The 27,835-nt window shown below is 40.0% G+C and overlaps 1 protein-coding gene across 1 annotated transcript in view; it reads right to left on the reverse strand.

Moving 5' to 3' along the window:
• Positions 1–27,835, reverse strand: part of SI (sucrase-isomaltase) — a 213,989-nt gene that overhangs the window by 97,600 nt on the left and 88,554 nt on the right. Inside the window, 13 exon segments of the mRNA XM_045029086.1 lie at positions 1,149–1,303; positions 4,502–4,708; positions 6,214–6,363; positions 7,663–7,833; positions 10,819–10,868; positions 13,927–14,015; positions 14,311–14,435; positions 15,691–15,747; positions 15,829–15,910; positions 18,387–18,535; positions 21,671–21,787; positions 21,878–21,912; positions 22,469–22,602. Coding sequence (XP_044885021.1) covers positions 1,149–1,303; positions 4,502–4,708; positions 6,214–6,363; positions 7,663–7,833; positions 10,819–10,868; positions 13,927–14,015; positions 14,311–14,435; positions 15,691–15,747; positions 15,829–15,910; positions 18,387–18,535; positions 21,671–21,787; positions 21,878–21,912; positions 22,469–22,602 — 1,521 coding nt within the window.

Consider the following 27,835-nt stretch of genomic DNA (forward strand, 5'->3'; position numbering starts at 1 on the left):
TCCTTTGTTTCTTCATCCTCCTGGGGAAAGAGGTACAGATAGGACATTTGTTCCCCACTTGTCCCTCTCCTACACAAATTAGGCAACATTTGAAATTCTCAGTGACAGCTGTGCATGTGGAACACAGATGTTTTGGCTTTTTTTGCCATGCAAAAATCCCCTGGATTTAAACCATCAGCTAACTAACTAACTTGTAACTATATGAAGTGAACTGTAAGTATGTACAAATCAGAAAATCTTTTTCACAGATGGCTAACTGAGGCTCAAGAGCGACAGGGAACTCTAGCTCTCACCACAGATGGTGCAAAGGAACTGAGAGAGAGGGGGGCAGCCATGTCCCTTTTATGGCCTCAGGTCCATGCACGAGAAGGGCAGGGGCACGCATACTGACTAGTGGTACTGCTGGCAGAAGTCTTGTACTCAAGTGCATTGGGTGCACATACACCTTCAGTGGAATTTATACGAGCACAACCAGTCACTCAAAGGAGAATGTTTAGCTATCTTCATTTTGTTTATGCCACAGCTCCAACATCAGTGGGATAGCCTCTCTTTTAAGCTAGGTATCAGCTCAGAATCAGCATCTGTAAACCATATTCTTTTTGTTCTGAATTTGATTAGAGAATTAGTTTGATATTTTGCAATAGATTTAGTTCTAAGTGAGAATTAATTGCTCTGGAAGCTCTTGAGGATGTAATGTTCTCTCTAAGGATATGTCTACACTGGAGCTTGAGGTGTGATTTCCAGCTCAGACAGACATACCTATGTTAGTACTCATCAAGCTAACATGTTAAAACTACAAGTGTAGCGGCAGCGATGCTAGCAACAGGACAGGTTAGCTACATACCTAGTGTTTCATATGGGATTGTACTCAAGGCCACCAGCCTGTCCCACATTTATAGGTGCCACAGATACACTTCTATTTTTTGTTTACATTTCCAACTCCACTGGAGAAATATGCTAAAATAATAAATAGGTCTTCCTGAAACGTTTCAAGTTAATTAATTTAACATCAAGTACTTTTCACCAGTAACACCATGGCAGCTTAGTAAATGCAGCCTATTCAAAGCTAAGCCAGTATTTAGGGATTTCCACCAAACATACAGGTTAAAATAAAAATGTCATCTATAGCAAACCATGTTTTCACTTACATGATTGTTCCAGTGAGTTTGCGCCGAATCTGAATACCAAATGGATTGTTCTGAATGGTCACTTCATAGAGTCGACCTGCTTCTGTACTTGTTGGAGTACTAGGGAGGAATAGTGGTACTGGAACTTCATATCTCTGATTGTTGGCATCATAAATCTATGAAAAGAAAGGCAGTAGTCTTGAAAGTGTAATGCATAAGAACTGTTTCTTGCGACTGTTGTTTTTTTAAAAAGTTCTCCTTAGTCAAAGAGCGATAAAAATTATTTGTGTGTGGGGTCATGTTCAAGAATGTAAGTTAACATCATAGTGGAAGTAACAGCAAACATTATAGTTGTGGTCCCTGTACTGTACAACAATTAGGACCTAAATTCTGTGGCTATTTTTCCTGGATTTTGTGGCCATGTGTGGCCACTTTATTTACATATGAAAAACACAATCAACCAGCACAGTAGCCTTCATCTTGTTTATTTTGATGTTAAATTTCGTTTATTTACGCTGCCTCTACATTTTTAGTTTTCAATATGCTGGAAAATTTCTGCACTGGCCTTAAATAACTGCATTGTAGAAGATGTCAGAGGCCAGTCTGAAGGTTTTGGCTCCTAGGTATTGGATAGTTGGAGGCTGGGGGAAGTGGGAGGTAGCTTTTGATTGTGGGATAAAGCATATTAGCAGGACATTTCTGCTAAAATAATCAATGATAATTAATTATCACCTTAAGATTTCAGGCTTAACTCACTAAGAGTATTAGGCCAGTGTAAGAGATAGAACTCTATAGAGATTATTAATAAAGGTATTCTAATTAATTCTTAGAATATTGGTTTATTACCATTTGCTTTCTCTGTTAAATGAATATTAAAAGGTACTTACAATTATTTTTATGCCCATCATGCTTGGAAAATGCAATAATATCTGTTTATATTTTGGTTACATATGTTATTAAATGAAATGTAAGGCTAATTCCAGGAGGCTTCTGCTTCCTCTAAACTAGTGACACACTCCCAAACTGTCAAAACGGATACCACTCTTGGCCATAAAACATCCAAACATCTGCTATGCAAGCTCTGACATGAAGCTTTTATAACTTATATATTGCTTCAACTATTTATACTATTTTCTTGTATGCTATATTTTGAATATATATTTGTATATAGCTGGTAATTATTGTAATTGTTTACATAGAATTAAGCTAGTAGAATGTTCAGCTAAGGAAGACGATGCCGCACATGTGGTTGAACTGTGAAAAATAAGTGGCTGCAGACTCCCTGCTCAAGCTCTTGTACACCTTACAAAAAAAGAAATCCCAAAAAGAGGTGAGAATTAGCACTCTGGAACCTCACACCAATTCTGATAATCAATATGTCAGACATGAGACACAATGTGATGTGACATTACATATGGAATAGGTCTAATTGCTCAGTAATCAATATGTCATGCTACTGCAACAGTATGAAACGAAGCAGCGTTATCCACTTATTTGCACAGCAAGCCATCTTTAGCAGTTTGGAGAAAAGGTGATCACTCTCTTTGAATGATAAAACAAAATATAATGAAATAGTCTCTAGAACAGCGGCTCTCAAAAAAAGTTAAGGGTACCCCTGGGGGTACGCAGAGGTCTTCCAGGTGAAAATCAACTTTTCTAGATGTTTGCCTAGTTTTACAACAGGCTACATAAAAAGCATTAACCAAGTCAGTACAAACTAAAATTTCATACAGACAATGACATGTTTATATTGCTCTATATACTGTACACTGAAATGTAAGTACACCTCTACCCCGATAGAACGCGGGTTCGCATACAACACAGTAAAGCTCTGACACGCTGCTCTGAGCAGTGTGTTACGGGTGTCAAGGGTGTCAGGCCAGGCCGGGGCTGAGGGGTTTGATAAGGGGCAGAGGGTCTCGGGGGCGGTCAGGGGCTCCTCCCTCCAGGGTCTGGGGGGCAGGAGCTGTGGGAGGGCACTTTTGGGGGTCCCGTAGTCCCAGAGTGGCCCAGGGGATTAGTGGGGCGCCAGGAGCAGCCCGCTCTGCTTCCCTCGCTCCAGCCCCAGTCGTGTCGCTCGGGAGAGGGATCTTGGGGGAAGGGTTCCCCCCCTGCACTCACCAGCAGCGGCAGAAGCGGAGCAGCCCGGCCCCAGCCCACTCCACTCCGCCAGCTTGCAACCGCAGTGCTCCGCTTCCCGCCACAGGTGAGTATAAGGGGCGTCCTTTCCCCAACCTCCCTGCACTCACCTGCGGTGAGAAGCGAAGCGCCACAGCTGGGAGGTGGCAGAGTGGATTGGGCGGGGACCAGGTTGCTCTGCTTCCCGCCACCAGTGAGTATGGGGGGCATCCTTTCCCCAACTTCCCCGCACTCACCCGTGGCGAGAAACAGAGCAGCCCAGCCCCAGCCAGCTCCACTCCGCCAGCTCCCAGGCGTGGCGCTCCATTTCCCGCTGCAGGTGAGTGCAGGACCTTTCCCCAGCCGCCCCGCAATGACACGGCTGGCGCCAGGGCAACGAAAGCGGATCAGGCTGGGGCCGCGTCACTCTGATTCCCACCGCAGATGAGTACGGGGGGGCATCCTTCCCCAATCTCTCTGCACTCACCAATGGTGGGAAGCGGAGCACCGTGGCTGGGAGCAGGCAGGGTGAAGCGGACTTGGGCTGGGCTGCTCTGCTTCCCGCTGCTGCCGGTGAGTGCCTGTCAGGGGGCGGGGAGGGGTGGATAGGGGTTGGAGCAGTCAGGGGACAGGGGGGTTGGGTAGGAGGTGGGATCCTGGGGGTGATTAGGGATGGGGGTCTATGGAGGGGGCGGTCAGGAACAAGGAACGGGGGCAAAGCACGTTTCATATAACGTGGTCTCACCTATAAAATGGTGAGAATTTTTGTCTCCCAAGGACCGCGTTATATCGGGGTAGAGGTGTACAATATTTATATTCCAACTCATTTATGTTATAATTATACAGTAAAATGAGAAAGTAAGCAATTATTCAATACTAGTGTGCTGTGACACTTTTGTGTTTGTACGTTTTGAAAGCAAGAAAATTTTAAGTGAGGTGGAACTTGGGAGTATGCAAGTCAAATCAGACTCCTGAAAGGGGTATATTAGTCTGGAAAGGTTGAGAGCCACTTCTCTAGAAGGAGTCAGATGTGTAGTTGCTCCCAGAAAGATGCATCTGAGGGGAAGCCCCTGAGCACCAGGGCTTCAACTGTGGTGGCCTTTACATAAGCCATTCAAAAGATGGCTCAATTCTTACTCTCTCCTACTCTCCTCTGTAGCCATGTATGGCCTAGTCTCACATTCTAGCTCACAAAACATGAAAAATTATCACTAATCTCATCATAGATTGTCCTAACAGATTCAGACTCAAATTACCTTGAACTGCAACGTGTTGTTGTCATGATATTTCACTTCCAAGCGAAGTGTGTTGATAGGGGGAGAACGATCCCCATAGCGGTCAGGGATACTAGGATCTCTGGAGAGGTCGGCCGTAAGACCTGAAGCGGTGTTTTGAATGTTACTGACAGAATAACCATAATTACTTGGGTAGTAACATGATGGTACAAGGGAGTTAGAGGCAACCTGAAAAATATATTGCAGATTAGAAAACAGCATGTGAGGTCATTCATTTTAAAAGACAATTCCAGAAAAGTCCCATTTTTAACAGGTAATTCATTACATGAGCAACTGGTTGGAAAGGTTACTGCAACAATGCTGAACAGTGTGAAAACAAATCCTAACAAAGAACACAATGATTTATGCAATTAAGATCGGAGAAAACTTTCCAACATTACAGTGGTGTCCCTTGGAGGAGGACATCCCATTACAATTACACAGATATACAGCATTTGACTTGACAATTTCAATGCAGAGAATTTAAGTAGGTTTAGAAAAATGATGAAAAGAACTCCCTTGGATTTATTTATGATTCGTCATCATTTATTTACATTTAAAAAACAACAGCGCTTGATAACTTTAGCTTTCCTTTTCTTAAGTGTATTTTAATAGAAGCATCTCTCACTTGTTTATAAAATTATATTATATTAGCAGTGGCAAGGAACACTGCATTTAATGCAGCTGCTTAGCGGTCACTATTCTAAATCCCCTTGTCAAATTCCTTGGGTTTTTCTGGTATTTTCATTTTCAGAGTGAGATTTTTTTCATGCTTTGTGTATGCCCAGGGTTTTTTTCTCTGCTTGAAAGTTTGAGGATAAGCAAGCCCACCTTTTATTGAATACATGGACAGGGAATATATATTATTCACCATTATAAAGAAAAATTACAATGACAACAAAAACCCTTGCAACTTCCTCTGAACAGGTGTACAATCAAACAGGGTTTGAGAGGTGAAATCAAGCATGCACCAAGTAGCCCTAAATGTTGAGAAGTGCCTTTTATTGTTCAGGAGGAAATGGCAGAGAATTCGCCTATTTATTTACTAATTTTATTGACTGAGCATACCGAGAAGATCTTTTCACTGAGGACTCAACCTTACTTTCATTAGAATCAAGTGAAATCTTTGCCTGGCACACAGATTACCATTGTCCTCCTTATCCTAAACAAGCGTAGAATCAAATAAACAGCTAAAGAGAAGTATGGGAAAGAGAAAAATAAAATAGGGATGAAGTGACACTTGAGAGGGTACTAAATGTAGAAATCTTAGGTTCACATCTTAGGAGTTGCTCAAGACCCAGCTCTGGGGATGCTGATATCAGCCAATTTCCGCTTCTTGTCTGGTCTTTTCAGATCAGGAAAAAGAGAGCCCAGTGGCAAAATGTCAAATGCCTGAGTTCCAGTTGTGGTGGTGATGGTTATAGTGGTAAGCATGATGAATTCTGCCTGCCATCCATAAGCAAGCTGCTAAGTGATCCCCTGAGAAGCAATGTCCAAAATGTGTGGCAACCTTGATCCATATAGGCATACTTATTTTCATCTCTCAAACATTTTGTTGTGTTGCTAAAACAATTCTGCAAGCTTATCAAATACCTAAAACCCCTAGTCAGCAACTCTTTTAGTTTAGATAAATTAAGTTAGTGTCATTAAAGTAGTGTCCTTATTCTTCCTTCACACAAATCATTTCTGCTTACCTGCCAGATACAGCCACGAGCAATACAATTTTCTTCTGATGCACCTGAGTCAGGATAACAGTTAAATTTTTCATTGTCTTCAGCCACTGAAGACCAGTCCACTGAGTAGGGTTTCCCTAGTTCAAGCTGAAGCCCAGTAATATGCAGCAGCTTCGAAAGGAAACAAAAAAACAACAAGAAATCTACCTGAGGCCATTGCATTTTTCAGTTCTCACACTACTTATTAGATAGTTTCTTCTTTTTGTCTTTTTCCCCTAATTCAAATTTGAAACAATTTATCTGTGACTTATTTTAACATTGAATTCCAATCTATGGGCTTCCCAGGGACCCTGTAAAGATCAGAATCCTGCTCTTTCTTTTTATAAGCTTGGAGTCCATTCTGATTTCACCTGTGCACAGGAATTCCCACTTTCCCATCCAAGGAATGATAGCACAGCTAAATACAATAGAGTTTTTTTGTATGTTTCAGGCGCAAGGCAGAAAGGCACGAGACTTAATAAAGGATACAGTTTTGTAGAAAGCCTTTGGAAGAGGCTGGGGGTGGCAATAACTTTGCATTTTTCCATCAGAAGAGTAGCAACCCTAAAAGCAGCTACAGGAGGTATATTTATATTTGAAAGGCAGTCCAGAGGAACGTGTCTTGAAGGCCACCATGATCATCAGGATTTGTTTCAATTGCATTTAGGAGTGCTTGACTCAATTATGATTTATAGTTAATACTGACTTCTTCCCCATAATTATATACATGATAGAGTCACAGGGGAGGTTTTTTACTCCTAAGAAATCTTTTTATTATTTTAAGAAGAAGAAATGTGTTGGATATTTCACAAAAACATGCAAGGTCAAATCATGGCCCATTGGGAGTTTTGCCAATGGCTTCAGTGGAGCCAAGATTTAACCCATAGAGATAGGGTCTTTGCCCTGAACTGCATATAGCCTATATTAGATAAAACACAACAAAAAAGGTGAATAATTATACAGGGACAGGGGAAGGGAGGAGGAAAGAAATGGGTGGCAAGAACAGAATCATCTAGCTTCTCAGTAAGTACTTGTTGAAGATACTATATTCCCTCTCGGTTCTCTTATGGCTTAAATAAGCTTTTAGGAGGGTTTAAAAAAAATCAAGCACTCAGTTAGGAACTACCAAAGATTAAGGTTTTTACTGCAGCAATAACTTAGCCACATTGCACATACGCGCTGTCATATTGTCTTGCTTTTTTATCTTCTCAAATTGAAACCATGTTTGATTACATTTTGTGTTGTTTACATCATACAACAATTCCAGTTTGTTTGATTTCGCAATGCAATTATTTCCAGTGGTACATTCTTGTATTTATTACAAAATATAGGACTTAATATTGCAACTGAGATCTGATTCAATGTCAAGCTTAAGGAAGAAAAGTTACATTATTCAGCAGATGGCTTAATATCCTTGAATTAGCTGCTTACCTTTTTTGTAGCATTGTAGTTGACGTTATGGAGAGATGGAACGGTCACACCATTTTGTTTTACTGTAACAGCTAAAGGTACTCTGTCAACTCCCAAGACTTTAATTTCTTCAAATTTTAAATTGTTTGGGTCAGTGTATCCATTGTGCACAACCTTAATCTCTAAAACACTCTGAAAAGACAACAAAGTATATTAGATTCATATTGTCCCAACTTGCCATCAAGTTGATGTTTAGATGTCATAGTGTCTTATAGTATGATCATTTATCCCTGATTATCACACTAAAAATCATGCGGCTCCTTCTTTCCAGACCCACGTATGTGTTTCTTATGTTGGATGGCTATGCAACAGGTACCTGTATATAACACACATATGCATCAAAATGTAGCTTCTCCAGGTAGGACTGCATGTTAAGGGAGACAGCAGGAGGAGCGTTTTTCTCTTCCCTTCTGTACATGCACAGAGGTCAGCCACAACTGCAGTCCCCCCTTAAGTATAGACTGCTCCTTGCTAGGGATCCCTGTTGAAAAACCAACCCCAAAGAAGCATGGAAGCAGCAGGGTCTTGGGCTCTCCTTTCCTCCTCACCCACCCGATGGAGAAAGGAACACTTGGTACACCCTGGTGAGAGGTGGAGCAGTAAACGCATTATCTGCTGCACGTGCAGCGCACCAGGAGGCATTGCACAATGATGCCTGCTGCTCCAGCTGAGTCAGATTGCACACACGCCACTAAGGAGACTACAGTAGAGCTAGAGGTTTCATTTCTAGTTTGGGTAGACGTATCCACCCTGCCTCTGATTGAGCTAGTGTGTTAAAGGTAGCAGCATAGTTGCTGCTGCATGAGCAGCAGGACAGGTTAGCTATCACAAGTACAGTCCTGTTTGAAACCCAGGTACATACTCGGGGCAGCTAGCCTCTCCAACACCCCAAGCGGCTGCAGCTAATACAGCTATTTAGAGTGTATAAACACGATCAGAGCTAGCACGGGGTGTCTACCTGAGCTGAAAATTACTCCTCCAGCTCCAATATACACATGCCTTTAGTACAGTCTGTAAGAACAGGTAAAATCCAGACCCAAAGGTGAGGGAAAGCATGGAAGGTCAGTAACCTCATGTTCTTGATTAATTTCAATGTAGTTGTACATCTGTGTGCTTCTCTTTTGTTTTCTTCCAAGGAGGAGGAATGACCCAGTTAGGGTACTGGACTGGGATCTAAGAGACCTAGGTTCATTTCCTGCTCTGCCACAGACACCTGTATGCAAATAGCTCATTCACTTTTCATGCAACCATTAATCAGGCAAAATTCTTGTTGAAATCAGGGGGCCAAATCCTCGGCTCCTCTGTGCAACTACAGCCCTGCACAAGGTGACAGAGAACTCCCTCGTCTCAGAGGGAATGTGCACAGATCACTATCCCTGCACCAGGGCTGTTCAGCCCTGCAAACCAGTGTGGAGGGGGGGTCTGAACCATGTACCTACACGTCCCCTCCCCACTACATACGGGTTGAATTGTGCCTCAGATGATGCTGGAAAGGAGCCATCTCTGTACTCTGGAAATACAGGGTTAGCAATTTTGTCTGGTCCTTCAGGTTATGTGAGGGAAGATTCCATAAGTCGTTTCCCCTCCTCCGACATTATAAACTACCACAACGGACAGCAGCAAACAATAAAAGCTGGCATATGAGTGTAGGGGCAAGCGTATTACCAGAAACCACCTAGAACTTTTTTTTAAAATGTGACTATATTTCAAGTTGGATGAGTTCCTTTATAATACATGTTGCTTTTCTCTATACCACAGGGAATTTGTAGATATGTGTGTGTTTAATGGCATGTTGTTTTTAAAAATATGCATGAGATGATGAGCTATAAAGTCCTCATTTAAATAGATTGGTAAAATGACAGCAAAAGTGCAGCTGACAAAATGATACTATTAGCTTCATGTTACTTTGATTTCTGCATATGTAAATGTTTAAGTTTTACAAATAAATTTTATGGAATATAGTTTCACTATCAAACAGAGTATTTAAAATATCTTCACAATACTTCTTAAAGATGTATTTCTTACAATTTATTCATATAAAATATAGCATGTTAAATGCAATGACAGACAATCTCAATACAACAGCTTATCTCACTCCGATTTCTACACCACCAACCCCCTGAAACTACAAGTGTTCAGAACCGGGATTTTGATATAGCTCATTGTAGAGTGAGACCAGCTGTGAAATTAGGAACCAGGATGTGGGTTTGGATTGTGAACCAATCTCTCTCTTTGAAAGTCTGAGTGTAATCACATCTGCAGTTCTGGTTTGAGCCCACCACTAAATATCAGGTAGAACCGTGATTCTCAAACTAGGGCTGCCGCTTGTTCAGAGAAAACCCCTGGCGGGCCGGGCTGGTTTGTTTACCTGCCGTGTACGCACATTTGGCCGATCGCAGCTCCCACTGCTCCAGGCCAATGGGGGCTGCAAGAAGTGGCGCAGGCCGAAGGATGTGCTGGCCACCCTTCCAGCAACTCCCATTGGCCTGGAGCAGCGAACCGCAGCCATTGGGAGCCGCGATCGGCCAAACCTGCAGATACGGCAGGTAAACAACCGGCCCAGCCCGCCAGGGGCTTTCCCTGAACAAGAGGCAGCTCTAGTTTTTATATTTCGTGGTGGGCTCAAACCAGAACTGCAGATGTGATAACACTCAGAACCACTGAGGTAAAAGATATAAAGATCTCTGTTATAACACCCAGAGTTAAGGAAATTACCCCATGTTTACATTTGAGTTTTCTGAACACTAACTTATGACCACCTATCCTAATGTTAGGAACAATTAGGAAAGGGATAGATAATGAAACAATAAATATCATAATACCACTGTGTAAATCCATGGAACACCCACACCTTGAACACTACATAAAAAGATATATTAGAATTGGAAAAGGTACAGAGATGGGCAACAAAAACAATGAAGGGTGTGGAACAGCTTGCATAAAAGGAGAGATTAAAAAGATTGGGGCTGTTCAGCTTGGAAAAGAGATTTCTAATGGTGTGTGGCGGTGGGGAGGGAGGGGAATATGACAAAGGTTTATAAAATCATGAACAGTGTGGAGAAAATCAATAAGGAAATGTTAATAACCCCTACACATAACACAAGAACCAGTACTTACCTGACTTGCATTAAATGTTTCTAATAGATAAGCACTCTGTTCATATGCATCTGTAACGAGAAAGTGGTAGAGTAAAATGTATCCTACTATAATTTTATTTTGGTCAATATTCATGACCATTTAAAAAAATATATTCTAAATACAATTCTGGTGTTAATGTGTAAAACATGCCACTGTTTCCATAATAAACACACTTAGAACCCTCAATAGAAACATATGTTGTATAAGTGAGAGAAAAATCTCTAAAAGTTTTCTGTTTGTAAAAAACTTAACAACAACAAAAAAGTGGTACAAATGTTCAAAATGTAGTTTGACTATTTTTAAATATCATCTGTGCCAAATGAAATTCAATTTGTTTGTTTTATTCTGTCCCAGATTACATACAGAATCTGTGACTTCAGCTTGTGGTGGTCGGGAGCTGCAGGGTCCTCCGACACCCACTGGGGCAGGAAGCTGTAGCGTACCCCCGCTACCTCTGGTGTCCCGCTCCCTGCCGCCACAGGTGGCAGGGGAACCCCCCAGCTCCCTGTCACTAGGGCAGTGGGGACACCACCACCCCTCCCCCGCTCCTGGCAGGTGGCAGAGGGAATCCGCAGGGTGGCAGGCAGCTCCGGGCTACTGCAGAAGAACCCGAGCTCCTGGCTGCCATGGGTGGTGGGTAACCCCAAGCTCCCAGCCCCCACAGGGGATGCCTGGAGCTGCAGGCAGCAGGGGTACCCCGCAGTCCCCAGCTGCTACAGACAGCTCCTAGTCCCTGCAGCTGCCCCACTTGAAGTACTGTGCGGGTCTGCAGATCCCCATTTTGTCAGGGATATTTTAGTAAAAGTTAGGGACAGGTCACAGCTTCCGTGAATTTTTCTGTTTTGCCCATGACCTGTCCATAACTTTTACTAAAAATATCTGTGACAAAATCTTAGCCTTAATTATTAGCCATAAGGGTGAGGGCAGACTGAGGCTGGATTAAGTACCTGGGTAGTTCCACTGACTTCAGTGGGACTACTCATGTAGTTAAAGTGACGTACATGCTTCTGGTACTTTCTTGGATTAAGGCCTGAAGAGGATTCTTAGATCCTTTGGATCTGGGCCTGGTGATTGGAAGGGATCACGCAGAGCTGTGACTCAATGAGAAACAAAGCACGTGCTGGGGAAAAGGCTATCAGGGGCCAGGGGAAGAGTCTGCATGAAGGATGGGCACTGAAAAGAAGAATCCATTTGAGGGCCAGCAATAAGAACAATAAGTTGCGGGGAAGACAATTTATTCCATGCTTGTGTGGAGCGAACTTATGTAACGAAAGCTCCAAATTTCTATCCACTCCGTTCGACAGAGGGAAAGAAGTTTAGTACATACAGGGTCAGGGTCAGTAAATTAATATTTGATTGGGCTTCAGTCTGAGCTTCTTATTTCTCTCTATATTTTGTAAAAGACTATTGCATATGAGCTTTAATGTTCCCTTTGGTAAGTCTCATGCTGTGGAGATGGAGACCTCAAATCAAAGGTAAAGCTAACAACTCTCTGAGAATCAGTACATGGGCTCCTGTTTCTCAGCCATCTACCAAATGTCAGGGGAGGAGTGCTCCTAATCCTTCAAACAGAGATTTAACGGTTTGTAAGCCTCCCACAAGGCACGCCAGCAATTCCCCACCTCCTACTTTATTCAGTATCCATTTACACATTACCGTGATGGATAGGAATGTCTCTTTTGAAAACATCAGTGTCTATTTTCTCTATAAGCCTCAGATTGGGGATCTAAACTACCAAACGGTAATGCTGATAACCACAGCCAGCGCAGTTTCCTGATTTCTGAAAAATAGATCACTGAGAGATGGTTGAAGTGCACCTTGCAAGCTAGTTTAATTTAATTAAGCTACAATTAAACTATGAACTTAGTAAATAGTTCCAAATCTGAGTCACTCAAAGCTTGGCATACTTCAGTGCACCTCACAGCACGCTGACAGCACCCCATGCACTTCTACTGAGAGCTATTGAAGGCTCAGAGGAGACTTACTGTGGATAGTGTGAGATACACACTTGATATGATGGATAAATTTTAAAATTTACTAATGCTAGGAAAATCAACTCTGACTTCTCACTCCATTCTTAACTCACATGGTTATATTTCCCATAGATTTTGCAGAAGTCTGAGGATAAAGCATGATCTCTCTTATTACACGTGCTAGACTAAGTTTAATGACATAAGTTAAGGTATGAAAAATCTGAATTCTGAAAGCAATAATGTCATAGGACTTCAGTGAGACAAATCAATATTATTGTACTGTACTACAGGTTTAACTTGACTTTTTGTTTTTCAAGCACTGTTCTTTAGAGCTTTCCAGCTGGGGGCCCTGATCCTGAAATGTATAGCATATGTATGGGAGGGACCCCTGTGCTCATACGGAGTTCCCTGACCTCAGTGGGGCTCTGAGCAGGTTCAGGTATTCAGACATGCATGGTAAATAGGACAGTGTTATCAGGATCTTAGAATTTATTTAGGACTAAGATCCTGCAAACACATGCATAGGTACATATATTCACATGTATAGTCCCATTGAATACACCCAGGGGCGGCTCTAGGCATTTTGCCGCCCCAAGCACGGAAGGCAGGCTGCCTTCGGTGGCTTGCCTGCGGAGGGTCCGCTGGTCCCGCAGCTTCGACGGACCTCCTGCAGGCGTGCCTGCGGGAGGTCCTCCGAAGCTGCGGGACCAGCGGACCTTCCGCAGGCACGCCTGCGGGAGGTCCTCCGAAGCTGCGGGACCAGCAGACCCTCCGCAGGCACACCGCTGAAGGCAACCTCCCTGCCGCTCTCATGGCGCCGGCAGAGCGCCCCCTGTGGTTTGCCACCCCAGGCACACGCTTGGTGTGCTGTGGCCGCCTCTGAACACACCAGTACTATGCACATGTGTAAGTGTTTGCAGATTTGTTGTATATGCTGAAATACATGTATCTACAAGTGTTTGCACATCAAATACTTTATAAAGTATTTATACATTCAAAAGTTAAAACCGTAGAAATAAGCAGCACCAAGAAGGAGAAAAAAATTATGCTATTTAGGAAACTTTACTCTTGATGTAAGTAAATCTTCTCACTTCAATTTACTATTAAAACTTACCAATGCTGTTCCCATCATCCCAGTAAAGCTGACCCTGAGCGAACCCATTATCATCTAAAGCAACAGTAAGTCCCATTGAGTTTTGTCGGCTGCAAAAAAAAAAAAAAAGTCAGCAAACACATTACTATTTGTCTATTTCCTCAGAGTTGTAACTATTTAAGCTATATAGGAACATCCTTAGACTAGGTTGACTCTCCCCCTCTGTTTCTCTCATTTTCATCAACCATATGATCAATCGAATTCATCTCATACCTCACCTGCAATCTGTCCTCTAGGCAATTTTAACTGGGTCTTTAAGATTCCAAACCACTATGCAGCTTTCAGAGAGTTCCCATTAAAAATAAAAGAAACCAGTTTTAAATTTTCTAGTTAATTTCATAGTACCTGTAAAAGGTATTATTAGCAGGGTCCTGCCATGGGATGATGTAACCTCCGCGGATATGAAGATTGATATGTTCAAGAGGAGCTGATAGGTTGTAGAACTGTCCCTTGAAACCAATATATTCCTCCTATAAATAAAAATAATTGATTTCAACCAAGTTACTTCTAATTCATACTAATGTAAATGAACAAGGAAGGAGATCCTAAATATGTTAATTACTTTTTGCCACAGAAATACTGATTTAAATGTATAAACAGAGCTGTCATTTTCAAAATTTTATTCCACATTTTGAAGAACATGAAAATTGTGGTCTTTAGGTGCAACAAAGTGGGGCACAGATCAAGGAGCTAAACCACGAAGTAATTATAATGTTGGTGCCTTTTTTGCTGCCTATTTCTCTCTCCAGCTTCTTTCTTCCCAGGCTTTTCCCTGCCTCTGCAGAAGGCAGATGCAGCTAAAGCTGCCCAACTTCTGCTCTCTTGCCAAAGACTTCAGATAGAATATTTCAGGGATTAAAAATGAATAGAAGTGTTTTGGGGCTAAAGGTGTTTGAGAATGTAACATGTTTGTGATTTTCAAACACCCTGAGCTTTTAGCTCACTCATAAGTAGGCACTGGGTGAAAATTTTGTAACAAAGTTAGGTTACACTAAGCTAACACACCATATTAGTGTGAACTTTTTGACCAGGTTTGCAAACCTGAGTGAATAGTTTGGAAGAATTTGAGAGAAAATTCAGGTCAGACCAGAGCCTTCCTAACTCTTACACGAGTTCCTTTATCTCTCTATGGGGGAACCTGGTGGCTTGTAATCCCCACTCCTATCTTGACATCTTCAGGGGCAGGTTGACATGATAAGTACCCTTAATTCTTATTGATGCTCAGTGGCTCACTGGATTGGATCCAAGGTCTAGAGCTTCATTTCCAGAAGGATGTCATTTCCCAACAAAACCTTTGTTTTAAAAGCCTCTATATCCTATCTCAACCACCTTGCTAATATATATTCCCCTTCCTGCTCCTCTTCAGCTCTCAGTGGCCTCCCCTCTATCATTCCACACCATCTCACAACTATGTGCTCCTATAATTCTGCTGATGATGTTAAGGTCTATATCTCTTGCCAACTTTCACAGCCTTCATACTCCTCTCTTTTTGTCATTGGCTAGATGTTTTTCTTCCATTTAATTCTCTCACCTGCTTGTACTACTTAAATCTATAAAAAAAATACTTGGGGATGTAGTTTGCATGAAAAATATGAACAAAGTATAGTGTAAAGTTGTATTTAAACACAACAAGTGAGGAATTCCACCACCACCTTTGGCAGATTATTCTGCTAATAGTTCTAACTATTAGTTAGAAGGTCAATAGAAAACATTTGTGTTACTTACCGTGTAATAATCATACCAGCGTGCATTGGGTATATAAGCCAACACTAATGTAGCATTCTGGAATTGAAACACATACATGTTATCTTCTAAGGATATCTAAAAGTACTCTCATATATAATTAAATATCTAAATTCTTACCTCCAGTACAGGGCTAATGAGCAGTGCAGGTCCCCACAGAAATTGTTTGTATACATCCCAAGTTTGTTTGTCTTCCACAAACCTTAAAGCAGTAAAATCATTGCCACATATATGTATCAATCTTTTCAAAAGAGTTTCCTTCTTAAAGCACACTGGGTGGTTAAAATTTTTAACTATCCCCACCCCACACACACACACAGAGCCTTATTTATGTTAGTTCTTTTAATAACTCAGATTATTAAAACTGGACCAATTTTAAACATTTAATTTACTTTTCCTAATTCATGTATGCCAAGGGTTTACAGAGATCCTCCGCTGAAAGACATTATAGAAGTGTAAGGTATCACTATTCATATATGTTGTAGTTTAGATCATGAAACTAAAAGGGTCTGCTTCTAGTCACTTTAATTTTTAGGTCTTTATAAATTAACACAATAATAGTAATATTATGTAAGGGCCAGACTGAGAATCTCTTCCTCATGTTGTTGTACAGCTGCTTACATAAATTGCCCCACTGAAGTCAAGGAGTTACTCAAGTGAGTTATACTCATCAAAGGGGATAACATGGTCACAGTCTCGCCCTAATATTTGTAAACCTTTACAAAGCTGGGATGCAGTTTGATTTTGACAATAAGATTTAGGTCAGTTCTTATTGTATTCAGTCTAGTTTACCATCTCTAAAGGACACCAATGAAAACATTCATTTATCTTGAGGTCAAAGAAACAGTAAGAACCAAGGATCTACAAATACTGACGCAAACCAGCTAAATCTATTGCTAAACCTGGAAATGATTCCTATAATGTATTTTTTTTTTTAATGCTGGGATTGGAAGGTTTGTAACAGGAGAAACAGTGACTCAAATTTCCTCACTGTGATGATTCCACAGAAATATAATAAAGTGTTTGACATAAATTAATGCTGAAGCAAGGGAATGGATAACTTCAGTAATCTATTCTGATAGATGCTGAAAATCCAGTATTAAGGAGAGAGTATATTACTGTCAGTGAAGGCTGAAAGCTACAAAATGATCAATCTCCTTATTTTTCCCCACCCTCCAAAAAATCAAAATGTACTCACATCTGAAAACTCAAGGGGAGTCCTATACTTTAAACATAATTACACTGCAATAATTACATAATTCAGAGTCCAACAGGTCAATCGGTTGTTTAGAATCATAAACCTTCTACTGATGTGCATATAACAAATGATACGATATATAACTCATATCTGTATCATATTATAACATCTATTAACCCTTTATAAACCATTGATAATTTACAATATAAAATGTGATCTTTACTTTGTTTTTAATTTTTCTCTATTGTGTTTTCAGAACAAATGCAACAAGAACAATAGTAGTATCAGAGGTGGTTGGGGGAAAAGAACAATCAACCAGCTTCTGGTACAATCTTCCTGCCAATGGTGAATTTCATGATTTTCAATTTGATCATTTTTAATAATCATGACCATGATTTTCAGGAGAGCACTGTGACTTGTCTGCACACATTTTAACCTAAATCTGTTTTTAAAAGGATTTAGTTAAAACAGGCAAATCTCTGTGTGGTCACCCTTATGTCATATTGAGTTAGCCTGCACCTGTAAACTTAAAAGGTGAATGCTACAGATTTTAATCAATATAAGATTGTCCACACAAACAATTGCACAAGATAAGCAAAATCAGTTTAAAAATCACACCTTTTGTTAAACCGGCGTAACTTTGGTTGTAGACACCAGACCTCAGTGATCAGATAGCTAACTTGAGATACCTTAAAGGACCCTGATTTTCAGAAAGGGCTGAGCACCCACCCTTTGCAAACCAGGCACTTTTAAGGTTTCTCAAGCTAAGCATCCAAAACTGAGGTATCCAAAATCACTAACCATTTTGAGACATTTTTGACTACATTTGTCCACCCTCTAAAGCAGACAGAACTCCCATCAACTCCGTAAAGACTGACCCCTAAAACTGAGACACACATTACACGGAGATATAAATGTAGAGTTTTGCATAGAGCCAAATAATGGGTTCTTGTCTGGCTCACAGAGCTAGGATTTGAATTAAGTATGTCCATCAGAAGGAAAGGAACAGGAAAACTATTAAAAGTGGTAGGAGATATGTAGAAGAGGACTCTGCCAGTAGCAGAATTATAGTAGCAACTAGTTGTGAGATGGTATGACGAGAGAGAGAGGGAAATCACTATAGATGACAAGGGGTAGGAAGAGGAATAGATAACGGTCAATGAGTTAGACTAGAGTCTAGGGAGGGTTGTAAAAGCAAGAAATGGACCCAATCCTATGACTGCTGACACCTTCAATAGGAACTGAGAGGGAACTTAGCGCCTTCAAGCTATCCCTGAAGGTGTGGAGTTACATGCCACCAGGTTGCCCTCTAGAAAAAAAAAAAAGATTGGAAGCAAATATCCCTACATACTAGAATAAACATTCAGATAGATAGATAGATATAAAGCTGAAGAATACAGTTTGAGCTAATTTCCGGAAAATTCATGAGTTTAAGTTAAAAAAAAATTGTTGTCAAACTGATATAACCTTTCATACTTACTCATGGAGGACAGGACGTACTACAGTGCTACCATGAACATGGGCTTCATACATTAACGTGTAGAGATAGGGTAACAGTGTGTATCTTGTATTGAGTACATCTCTGGAAATATTTTCAAATTGTTCATCAAAGGCAACAGGATCTTGCCTCTAAAAATGGAAAGAAACTGTTACTCAACTGCAGAATTCTCTAATGTCCCTTTTCGCCTTGTTTTTAATTATTCATTTATTTAATTTTAGAAGTACATTATGGACCTGATCCTCCAAGGTACGTTAGCATTTCCTGAAAATCCTAAATAAGGCATGCTTGACTACCTGATTTGCACTTGCAAGTTCCTTTTTACACATGTATATGCATTTGTGGGGCATACACTTTTCAGTTGCCAGTTGGAAAGTTTGGCCCTAGATGATGGAAGTGATTGCATTTTCTTTCACAAGAGAGTGAGAGGAACTGAATCATCATTGAATTTATTACATTTAAATTATAATTATTATAACCTCTGGTTATATCTATATTGATTCATATCCAGCTTTTGCATCAAAACCACAATTATTAATAAAAGCACCTATTTCACAGCCACTTTCAATGATATTGGTAGTATTTTATTGTTTTAGAACCTGAGAGAATGGCTATATTTCTGATTCTGTGAACATTTCCATTGACAACTCTCTTTTTGGAGGGAGCTGTAAATTACTATTATTAACTGGCCACGAACTTGAAATTTGGTTGAAAAGTTCTCTGCCAAAGAGTAATATTAAATGATTTTTCAACATCCTTACCTTTTGCAGATATTTCCCTGACTTAAGCCTAGCATTTGTTTTTTAGCTGAAGTAATAAAATAGTTGAGATAATTTCAATATTTACATATGGACTAATATGCCTGTTTCCTATTTTTTTATATTATACTTTTATTGTAAATTCTTATTAGCTGTGTGGTAGTAGCATCAATAATTGAACATATGAATCAAAGTCCACATAAAGAACTATTCCTAGCTGAAAAGATCTTTCTGAGACTATGTAATTTAAACTCTTTTTCTCCCTAAACTGCAGTGCTTTTCACTCCTAAGGACAAAGTGGTATTAAATAACAGTAGGTGTCACTGTGGGCTTAGAAGGAGGGCTTGAAAAACTTAGTGGGGGAATGGGAGGGTGGGGAGATGGGGAGTTTAATACAAACTCCACTGAATGTATGACACGTTGTGTTGTACATAATTTATTATCCTTCTTTCCTGCAGGGCAGCACTCAGGACTTTCAAAAAGTAAAAAGAGCACTAATGAGTGATGTCAGGGAGCACTTTCAATCTTTATTAAATGTACTGAACAATACCTTGGCAAATTGGGTAAGAATGGAAGCAACATGATAACCCTGAATCTGCATTTTTAAAGGCTTTAAAAGGCCTATTGAAAGGTGTGCTGCTGCAAGATAAAGCACACTGTTTTTAAAAAGGAGACTTTAATCCATTAGATATATGCCATATAAATAGCTCAACTCTGCTAGACCTGAAGCTCTAACTAGAACATAAGTACTGTTTCTATTTTTTGTTTTCCCACTTATCTTGTTTTGCAGCTTTCAACAATACATTCCTTAGCTAATACAGTCTACAGTTAGACAATTATTTTGTTTTTTATTCTTTAATAACAGTAGCGGATGGAGGCAGAATATGCAAAGTAGAATAAATTTGCGCACACACTCTACAATCTTAAACTATTCCATTTTCTGATTTGTCCTCTAATTGTGAACTATTAGGGGAGGAGAATGCGAAGGTCATTCTTACTGCATTAAGTGTACTCTAGAGAGGAAAAAAACAAACAAAACAAAAACTTTACTTGAGCATCGTAGGTGCAGATTTTTTTTTAAAGGCATGCAAGTAAAAAAAAAAAATGTATGAGCTTCCTTCAGTCCTAGAATATGCTAGTTTCATTGTCATAAATCAGTATGCAGGCCCTTCAATGGTGTAAAACCTGCATTAAGGGAGCAGTGATGCCACGCACACAGGGCTCCCACAAATGCAGCAAATTAGAGCATGACTAGGGAGCCAGAATGGGCACATCCAATGTGCAGCACTGCCCAGGCACCACCCAGGGGACCCAGCGGCAGTTTAAAACTCTCTTTTCTGGGCAAATGGCCCATGAAAGATGGCAGTGTAAACACCATATAGCAGCCTTGGGGTTCAATCACTCTATGAGCACAGTAGCCCCAGCTGACACATGAGAGTGCCATTTACGTTATTCTATATCAGGCATAGTGAAACACATTTCATGTGTAAATTAGGGTGACCAGATGTCCTGTTTTTATAGGGACAGTCCCAATATTTGGGGCTTTGTTTTATATAGGCACCTATTACTCCCCACCCCCGTCCTGATTTTTCACACTTGCTGTCTGGTCACCCTATGTGTCATTAAGAGTCTGTCTTGCTGTATCCTCACAGCAATGTCTCAGTGTAGCTAACATTAAATACCAATGTACTGGTTGCCTGAGTCACTAGCTTTTGATGGGTCAACACTGGGAGGGAGAAAAAGAGAACGAAATTAACTAAGGCACAAAATCTTCCAAGATTAGTTGAAAGCTAGGTCACAAATATTTTGTGTCAGAACCAGTGTGCAAAACATTTAATACAATTTCCAAAAGGTTTGTATTCAAATAGACTTAATTTTTTCTAGTTGAATCTTGATGCAAACCACACCCAAAACAGCTTAATGAATGGTCACAGGAGTTCACAGGAACCATAAGTGGGACAAGAGGCCATATCGGAGAATAGCATGGAAACTGTGATCAAGATTCCAAGGCCAAAAGGGACTACTGTGATTGTGTAGTCTGACATCCTATACAACTCAGGCATTAGGACATCCTTGTATTAATTCCTCTTTGAACTAGAACATATCTTTTAGTGGGTGCGGGGAATCTAATCTTGGTTTAAAAATTGCCTGTGATAGAGAATCCATCACACCACTTGGTAAGTTGTTCCAATGGTTAATTACAATCATTCCAGTTTGAATTTGTCAAGCTTCAACTTCCCAGAAAACACATGTTGAAAATGAAATGCACCGGAGCACAGAATACTAGCATTAGCTAGAATTATTTCTCTTCTGATAAGTGAGTTAATAATGACAACAACATTTAAAAGCAAACATTCTTTCTACAGTGTGCCATCTCTACTTTTTTCTTTAGATTGTATCTGTTTTCTTTAGATTGTGAACTCTTCAAGTTTGGGGCTCTTCGTATCTTATGTGGGCCCAAGCACATTATTGATGTATAGTAAATAATAGAAATAATCTATGACCCACCACTGTGCCTATGGTATTGTGATTTCTGGAAAATGGATAAAATGCTCCCAGCTGCGTCCAACGGACACACATGTAATACTCTGCATCATTGAAGAAGCCACAAATGTCTGCTCCAGTCTGAAAGTTTAAAAAGAATACATTTGAATGCTGTAGATTATTGCACTTAGGTAATGATGTTATAAATGTGTAGTAACAACACTAACTTACATAGGATATTCCAAAAAGGCTGAATTCCATCATACCTGCAAGAAAAGTAAGGTGACTTTATTGGTTGCTATTTTCTTTGGTAGTCTAATAGCCACCTGCAGCAGCATTCATTTAGCAGAAAGGAATGAAAATAATACATTTCTGTAGTTTCTCTAACATATTGTTCTTCTTCCCCCTGCATGCTGGCAGCTGGCTCTGCAGGAGCAGATAAAGGCAGCCGGGCAGGGACGGGGAGAGAGAGAGAAAGAATCGCTAGGGCCAGGGGTCAACAGGAAAAGGCTAAAAAGTAATGGGTGGGCATTTTGTGGGGGAAAGGGAAGTTGACTTCAGTGGGAGTTGGGAGCATTCAACAACCCCCTGGATCAAGCCCAATGTCTATTTTGTAAGCACAACAATCCTAAAGAGTTGCTTAGCAGCCATTAAGAGAAGGTTAAAAAAACAAGCAATTAAAACACGAATGCTGATTGCTAAACTGAGCAGCCTGTATTGCCTACAATTAAATTTATTCTAAGCCTAGTAAAAGACAAACGTGTCCAGAAGCAAGTTACTGCATAGGATCAATTGACTGTAAATCCTATTGCTTCCACATACCAATTATAGATTTATAAAGTTGATCCCAAGCTGCGGTGTTATCGCCAAGCCAGTGTCCAGCCCATTTTCCACTAGAGGGATACGTTGAACGGGTGATAACAATTCCACGTTCCTTAGTGATGCTCTGTAAAGCACTAAAAATGAAAATACAAAGAATAGTAAATTAGATGTGGAAGAAACGGTTCTAGTAAAAAAAACAACTTACATAAGGTTTCCTTTGAAAATAAAAGTATTTTCTTATATTTTGATATCTAAATTAAAACCATGTAGTTACTGGTATTATGAATAAGTATAAGCACCAGATTAAAATAATGTTTTCAGAAGTTATAAGGGTTCACCTTTGCATTAGAATATACCATGGTTCAGACTGATGAACTTGTACAAATTTAAAAACTGAAAATCAAGTGCAAATAAAGCTGAGGTATACTCAGAAACGTAAATGCCAAAAGAGAAGATGCTAGAATATAAAATGTCACACTAAAACCAGCTAGAATTCAGAAGAATTGGAGGGAAGAAAAACTTGTGAATAACTGTAAAATTGAATGTATGAGGTGATGCACAGTCACTGCAGAAATACATACCAGTGACCTAGTATTAGGCAAACTAGAAACAATAATTAAAGACAACTTTGAAAACATACACAGACAGATGTGACATCAGGACAAGAGCTGGGTGAAACCTTGTTATGGATTGAGTTAAAACTTTGTTCAAACTGATGTGTGTACTGTGCACAGACCCTTTATTTAAGACAGTTGTGAGAGACAGTTAAGCTGTTACACCTAAAACAAAGCCTATTAGCATCTACTTAGGCCTGGTCTACACTTGACCTAAGATATGCAACTTCAGGTACAAGAATAGCGTAGCTGAAGTCAATGTATCTTAGGTCAACTTATCTCGTGTCCTCACGGCGCGGGGTCAACTGCCGCCACTCCCCCGTCGACTCCGCTTCTGCCTCTCGCTGTGGTGGAGTAAAGGAGTCGATGGCAGAGTGATCGGGGATTGATTTATCGTGTCTACCCTAGACACGATAAATTGATCCCCAATAGATCAATCAGTATCCGCTGATCTGGCGGGTAGTGTAGACATACCCTTAGAAACTAAAACCAGGGGCAGGGGCTTCACTGGGTGTTGATCCATGGTGAGGTGTGGAGGTGGGTGAGAGAAAACACAGAAACTGACAACAGACAAGAACAGAGTGAAAGACAGAGGCAAAATGCAAGAAAGCCAAGAAGTAGCCTGTGAGCACAATGTGACCCTGGAAAAGCTAGTGATAGCTTTTGGGATTGTTGGCTAAAGAGTCTTGAGACTGTACGCTACATACTTTTAAAATAAACAAGATTGCATCAAAGAGAATACCAGCCTCCATCAATTTCCACTTCCAACTGGAATATACCCAGGGCCCTGAAATTTGACTAGCCACTCAGACTGAAAAGGGGCTAAACTTCTGTAAAAGAAAGTCTTGTGCCACTGCAAACTACTGTGTTAAAATTCTTTAGTATCATAGAGTCCAAGCAGCTGCGGTGTTAAACGCAGATGCATTAGAGCAGACCAATTACTAGCTGACAAGGTTAGGAAGAAATTTCCCCTAGGGGTTGGTTATTGCATAACTGTCCATTTTGAGTATTCCTCTGAAGTCTCAGATATTAGCCTCTGTTCTGATAGCAGAGTAGATAAGTCACAGGTCTGACCTCCTTGGACAATTCCTATGATCCTATGTAACATTGTGAACAAACACATACTGTGAATCATTATACAAAAATAATAAAGTACTAGTTTAAAACCTACTAGTTTAAAATCACATTGCTTTCTAATGCTATCTGCACAATAATAGCCTGAACAGCTGCTTCAATAAGGCAGTTTATTTTTTTTCTTCTGCAAGATTTACAGCTTTAGTGACATTATAATTACAGTAAAAACACACAAGTCACTTAAATTACCATAGTAATTAAACTAGACTAATGCATTGTAATTATTTCTTTCAAGATAAACAGTAAGTTTTCTAGTATCTTCCACTTCTTTGTCATGTATTATCAAACACTTTCATACTCTGCTTGTATTACTCTATTTGTAGAGTGACTTGGAAATTGCACATAGCACTGTAAACATAAAGGAAGTATATGTCAAGAAAAAATGTCTTTATGGGACTACAAATGTGTAAAGTTAAGTGTGTGCTTAATTGCCATGCTGGATTAGGTTGAGAGTCCTCAGTACCTTGCAAGATTGATCCTGATACATGCCTGAACATCAGTTATATGTGATGTAACAAAAATCTAATTTAACCTGGAAGCCTCTGAGTGGCTGCTACATTTACTTTTAAAGACTGTTTTTTAAGTCTGCCTGAAAGTCTAGTAAATAGAGGATTGCAGTAAATCAACATGGATGGAATAAAGGGCAGCCAAGAGACTACCACACTATCTAAACATTCTCAAAACAGGTTAGGGAGGTCAAGTAATGTAAAAAGCTGGTGTTCATGTTGAGGTTATGCAACTATGTAGATGTTGTGATTTCTGAATTTGCTCCTTGGCTGACCTAGTTAATGGTAGCTTAGGTACAAGTGATCATGACTTGATCACATTTATCATGTGCAAGCAGAATAAAGTCCAGACTACTACTATATCTACTTGGTGCTTTAATGTACCAGTTTCAGAAAGCTGGGGAAAAAATATGAGTCAAATCAGCCGGGGGAAGAATTTCATCCGAAAAATGTAAATGATAATTGGGAATCACTAAGACCACCTTACTAGATGCTTAAAAAGCCACAATCCCACACCTGAGGAATAAGGCTGTGCTAGTTTTAAAAAATGGTTTGGAGGTGAAGTGAAAACAGTTGTTAAAGAAAGACTAAAACACAGAAATACATAAGAAATGCAAGAAAGGGGAAGCTGATAATAATGAATATAAATCAGAAGTTAGAAACTGTGGAAAACTGATAAGGAAAGCCAATAGACACAAGGACAAATTTATAGCCAGCAAATCTAAGGATATTAGGAAGTATTTTAAATATATTAGGAACAAAAATAACCGACAGTGGTGTTTGTCATTACTAGATGGACATGGTAGAATTATCACTAGTAATGCAGAAAAAGCAAAAATATCCAATAATATATCTGTTCTATATTTGGTGAAAACAGAGATAATATAGTGTCATCGTATGGTGGTGATAACACTCTTCCCATTTCACTAGTATCTCTAGAGGACGTTAAACAGAAGTTACTAAAATTAGGTAGTTTTAAATCAGCAGGTCCAGATCACTTGCATTCAAGAGTTTAAAAAGAGATGGCTGAGGAGTTCATTGGACCATTATTGCTGATTTGTAATAAGCCTTGGAGCAGTGGGAAAGTTCCAGAAGACTGGAAGAAAGCTAATGTTGTGGTAATATTTAAGAAGGGTAGACATGATGACCTGGTAATGACATCAGTCCCAAGTAAGATAATGAAGTGGCTGATACAGATTTTGATTAATGAAGAAATAAATGAGGGTAATGTAATTAATGCAAACCAACATGGGATTTTGGAAAATAGATCCTGTCAAACCAATGTAATGTCTTTTTTTGATGAGAGTACAAGTTTGGTTGATAAAGGTAACAGTGTTAACATAATAGTCTTAGACTTCTGTAAGGCATTTAACTTGGTACTATCTAACATTTTGATTTAAAAACTAGAACAATATAAAATTAACATAGCACACATTAAATGGATTAAAAACTGGTAAATTGATGGGTCTCAAAATATAACTGTCAATTGGGAATCGTCATCAAGCAAATCTATTTCCAGTGAAGTCCTGCAGGAATCCTTTCTTGATTTTACACTATTTTAACATTTTTATCAATGGCCTGGGAAAAGTTTGCAGCTGACACAAAAATTGGGGAAGTAGTAAATAATGAGGAGAAAAGATCACTGATTCAGAGTGATCTAGATTAGTTGGTAGACTGAGCGCAAGCAAACAACATGCATTTTAATACAGCTAAATATAAATGTATACACCTAGGAACAAAGAATGTAGGCCATACTTACACAATGGGGGACTATCCTAGGAAGCACTGACTCTGAAAAAGATTTGGGGCTGTGGTGGATAATCAGCTGAACATGAGCTCCCAACATGAGGCTGCGGCCAAAAGAACAAATGTGATCCTGGGATGCATAAACAGGGGAATCTCGAGTAGAGTGGCTGTTTTACCTCTGTATTTGGCACTGGTGTGACCACTCCTGGAATATTGTGTCCAGTTCTGGTGTTCACAGTTCAAGAAAGATGGTGATAAGAGGGTCCAGAGAAGAGCCACAAGAAAGATTAAAGGATTAGAAAACTTGCCTTATAGTGATAGTCAAGGAACTCAATCAATTTAGCTTAACAAAGAGAAGGGGTAACTTCACTATAATCTATAAATACCTAAATGGGGAACATATCTGTAATAATGGACTATTCAATCTATCAGAGAAAGGTATAACATGATCCAAGGACTAGAAGTTGAAGCTTAACAAATTCAGATGGGAAATGAGGCGCAAATTCATAATGGTGAGAGTAATTAACCACTGATACAATTTACCAAGGGTTGTGGTGGACTCTCCATCACTGACAATATTTAAATCAAGATTGGATGTTTTTTCAAAAACATCTGCTCCAGGAATTATTTTGGAGAAGCTCTATGTCCTGTGCTATACTGTAGGTCTGACTAGATCAGGGATTGGCAACCTCTGGTACACAGCTCGCCAGGGTAAGCACACTGGTGGGCTGGGCCAGTTTGTTTACCTGCCGCATCCGCAGGTTTGGCTGATTGCTTATCCTGGCGAGCTGTGTGCCAGAGGTTGCTGACCTCTGGACTAGATGATCACAACAGTTCCTTCTGGCCTTAGAATCTATAAACTACAAAAAACAAAAATTGCAATTTGAGCTCTACAAAATCATAAATGGAAACTGTGTTTTGTAGGCCACCGCCTAGAGAGTCCTGTTGAATGGAGATTAAGGTCTCTTGTTTACCCATAGAACAGTTACAGCTTGCACAGAGGCAATGGTGAAGTGGAGGACAGGCATACTTGTCCTCAGTTTTTTTCAAGAGTTAGAGTCCTTTTTGGTGATGACTTAGGGGGTCTAAGACTCAGGTTTGAAATACCTAAACTTTCCCGAAGGGCCAGCTCAGCCCTTATATGGATGTGAGAGAGCGCGCGCGAGAGAGAAACTGAGTTCCATGCAATTTACAGTTTATGCAGGACTTTTAGATGCGAGTTTAAAGAAAGAGATCTTGACTGCTCTTCGCAGACATTGATAAGCCCATGGCACTTCCATCTCTGTTGCCTCCCAAGTTTTGTGCACTGCTCTGTATACCAATTAATCTTACACTTTTCCATACCAAATGTGGAAGGATTTCATTGG

Source organism: Mauremys mutica, chromosome 9 (assembly GCF_020497125.1).
Source record: "Mauremys mutica isolate MM-2020 ecotype Southern chromosome 9, ASM2049712v1, whole genome shotgun sequence".
NCBI classification, from domain to species: Eukaryota; Metazoa; Chordata; order Testudines; family Geoemydidae; genus Mauremys; species Mauremys mutica.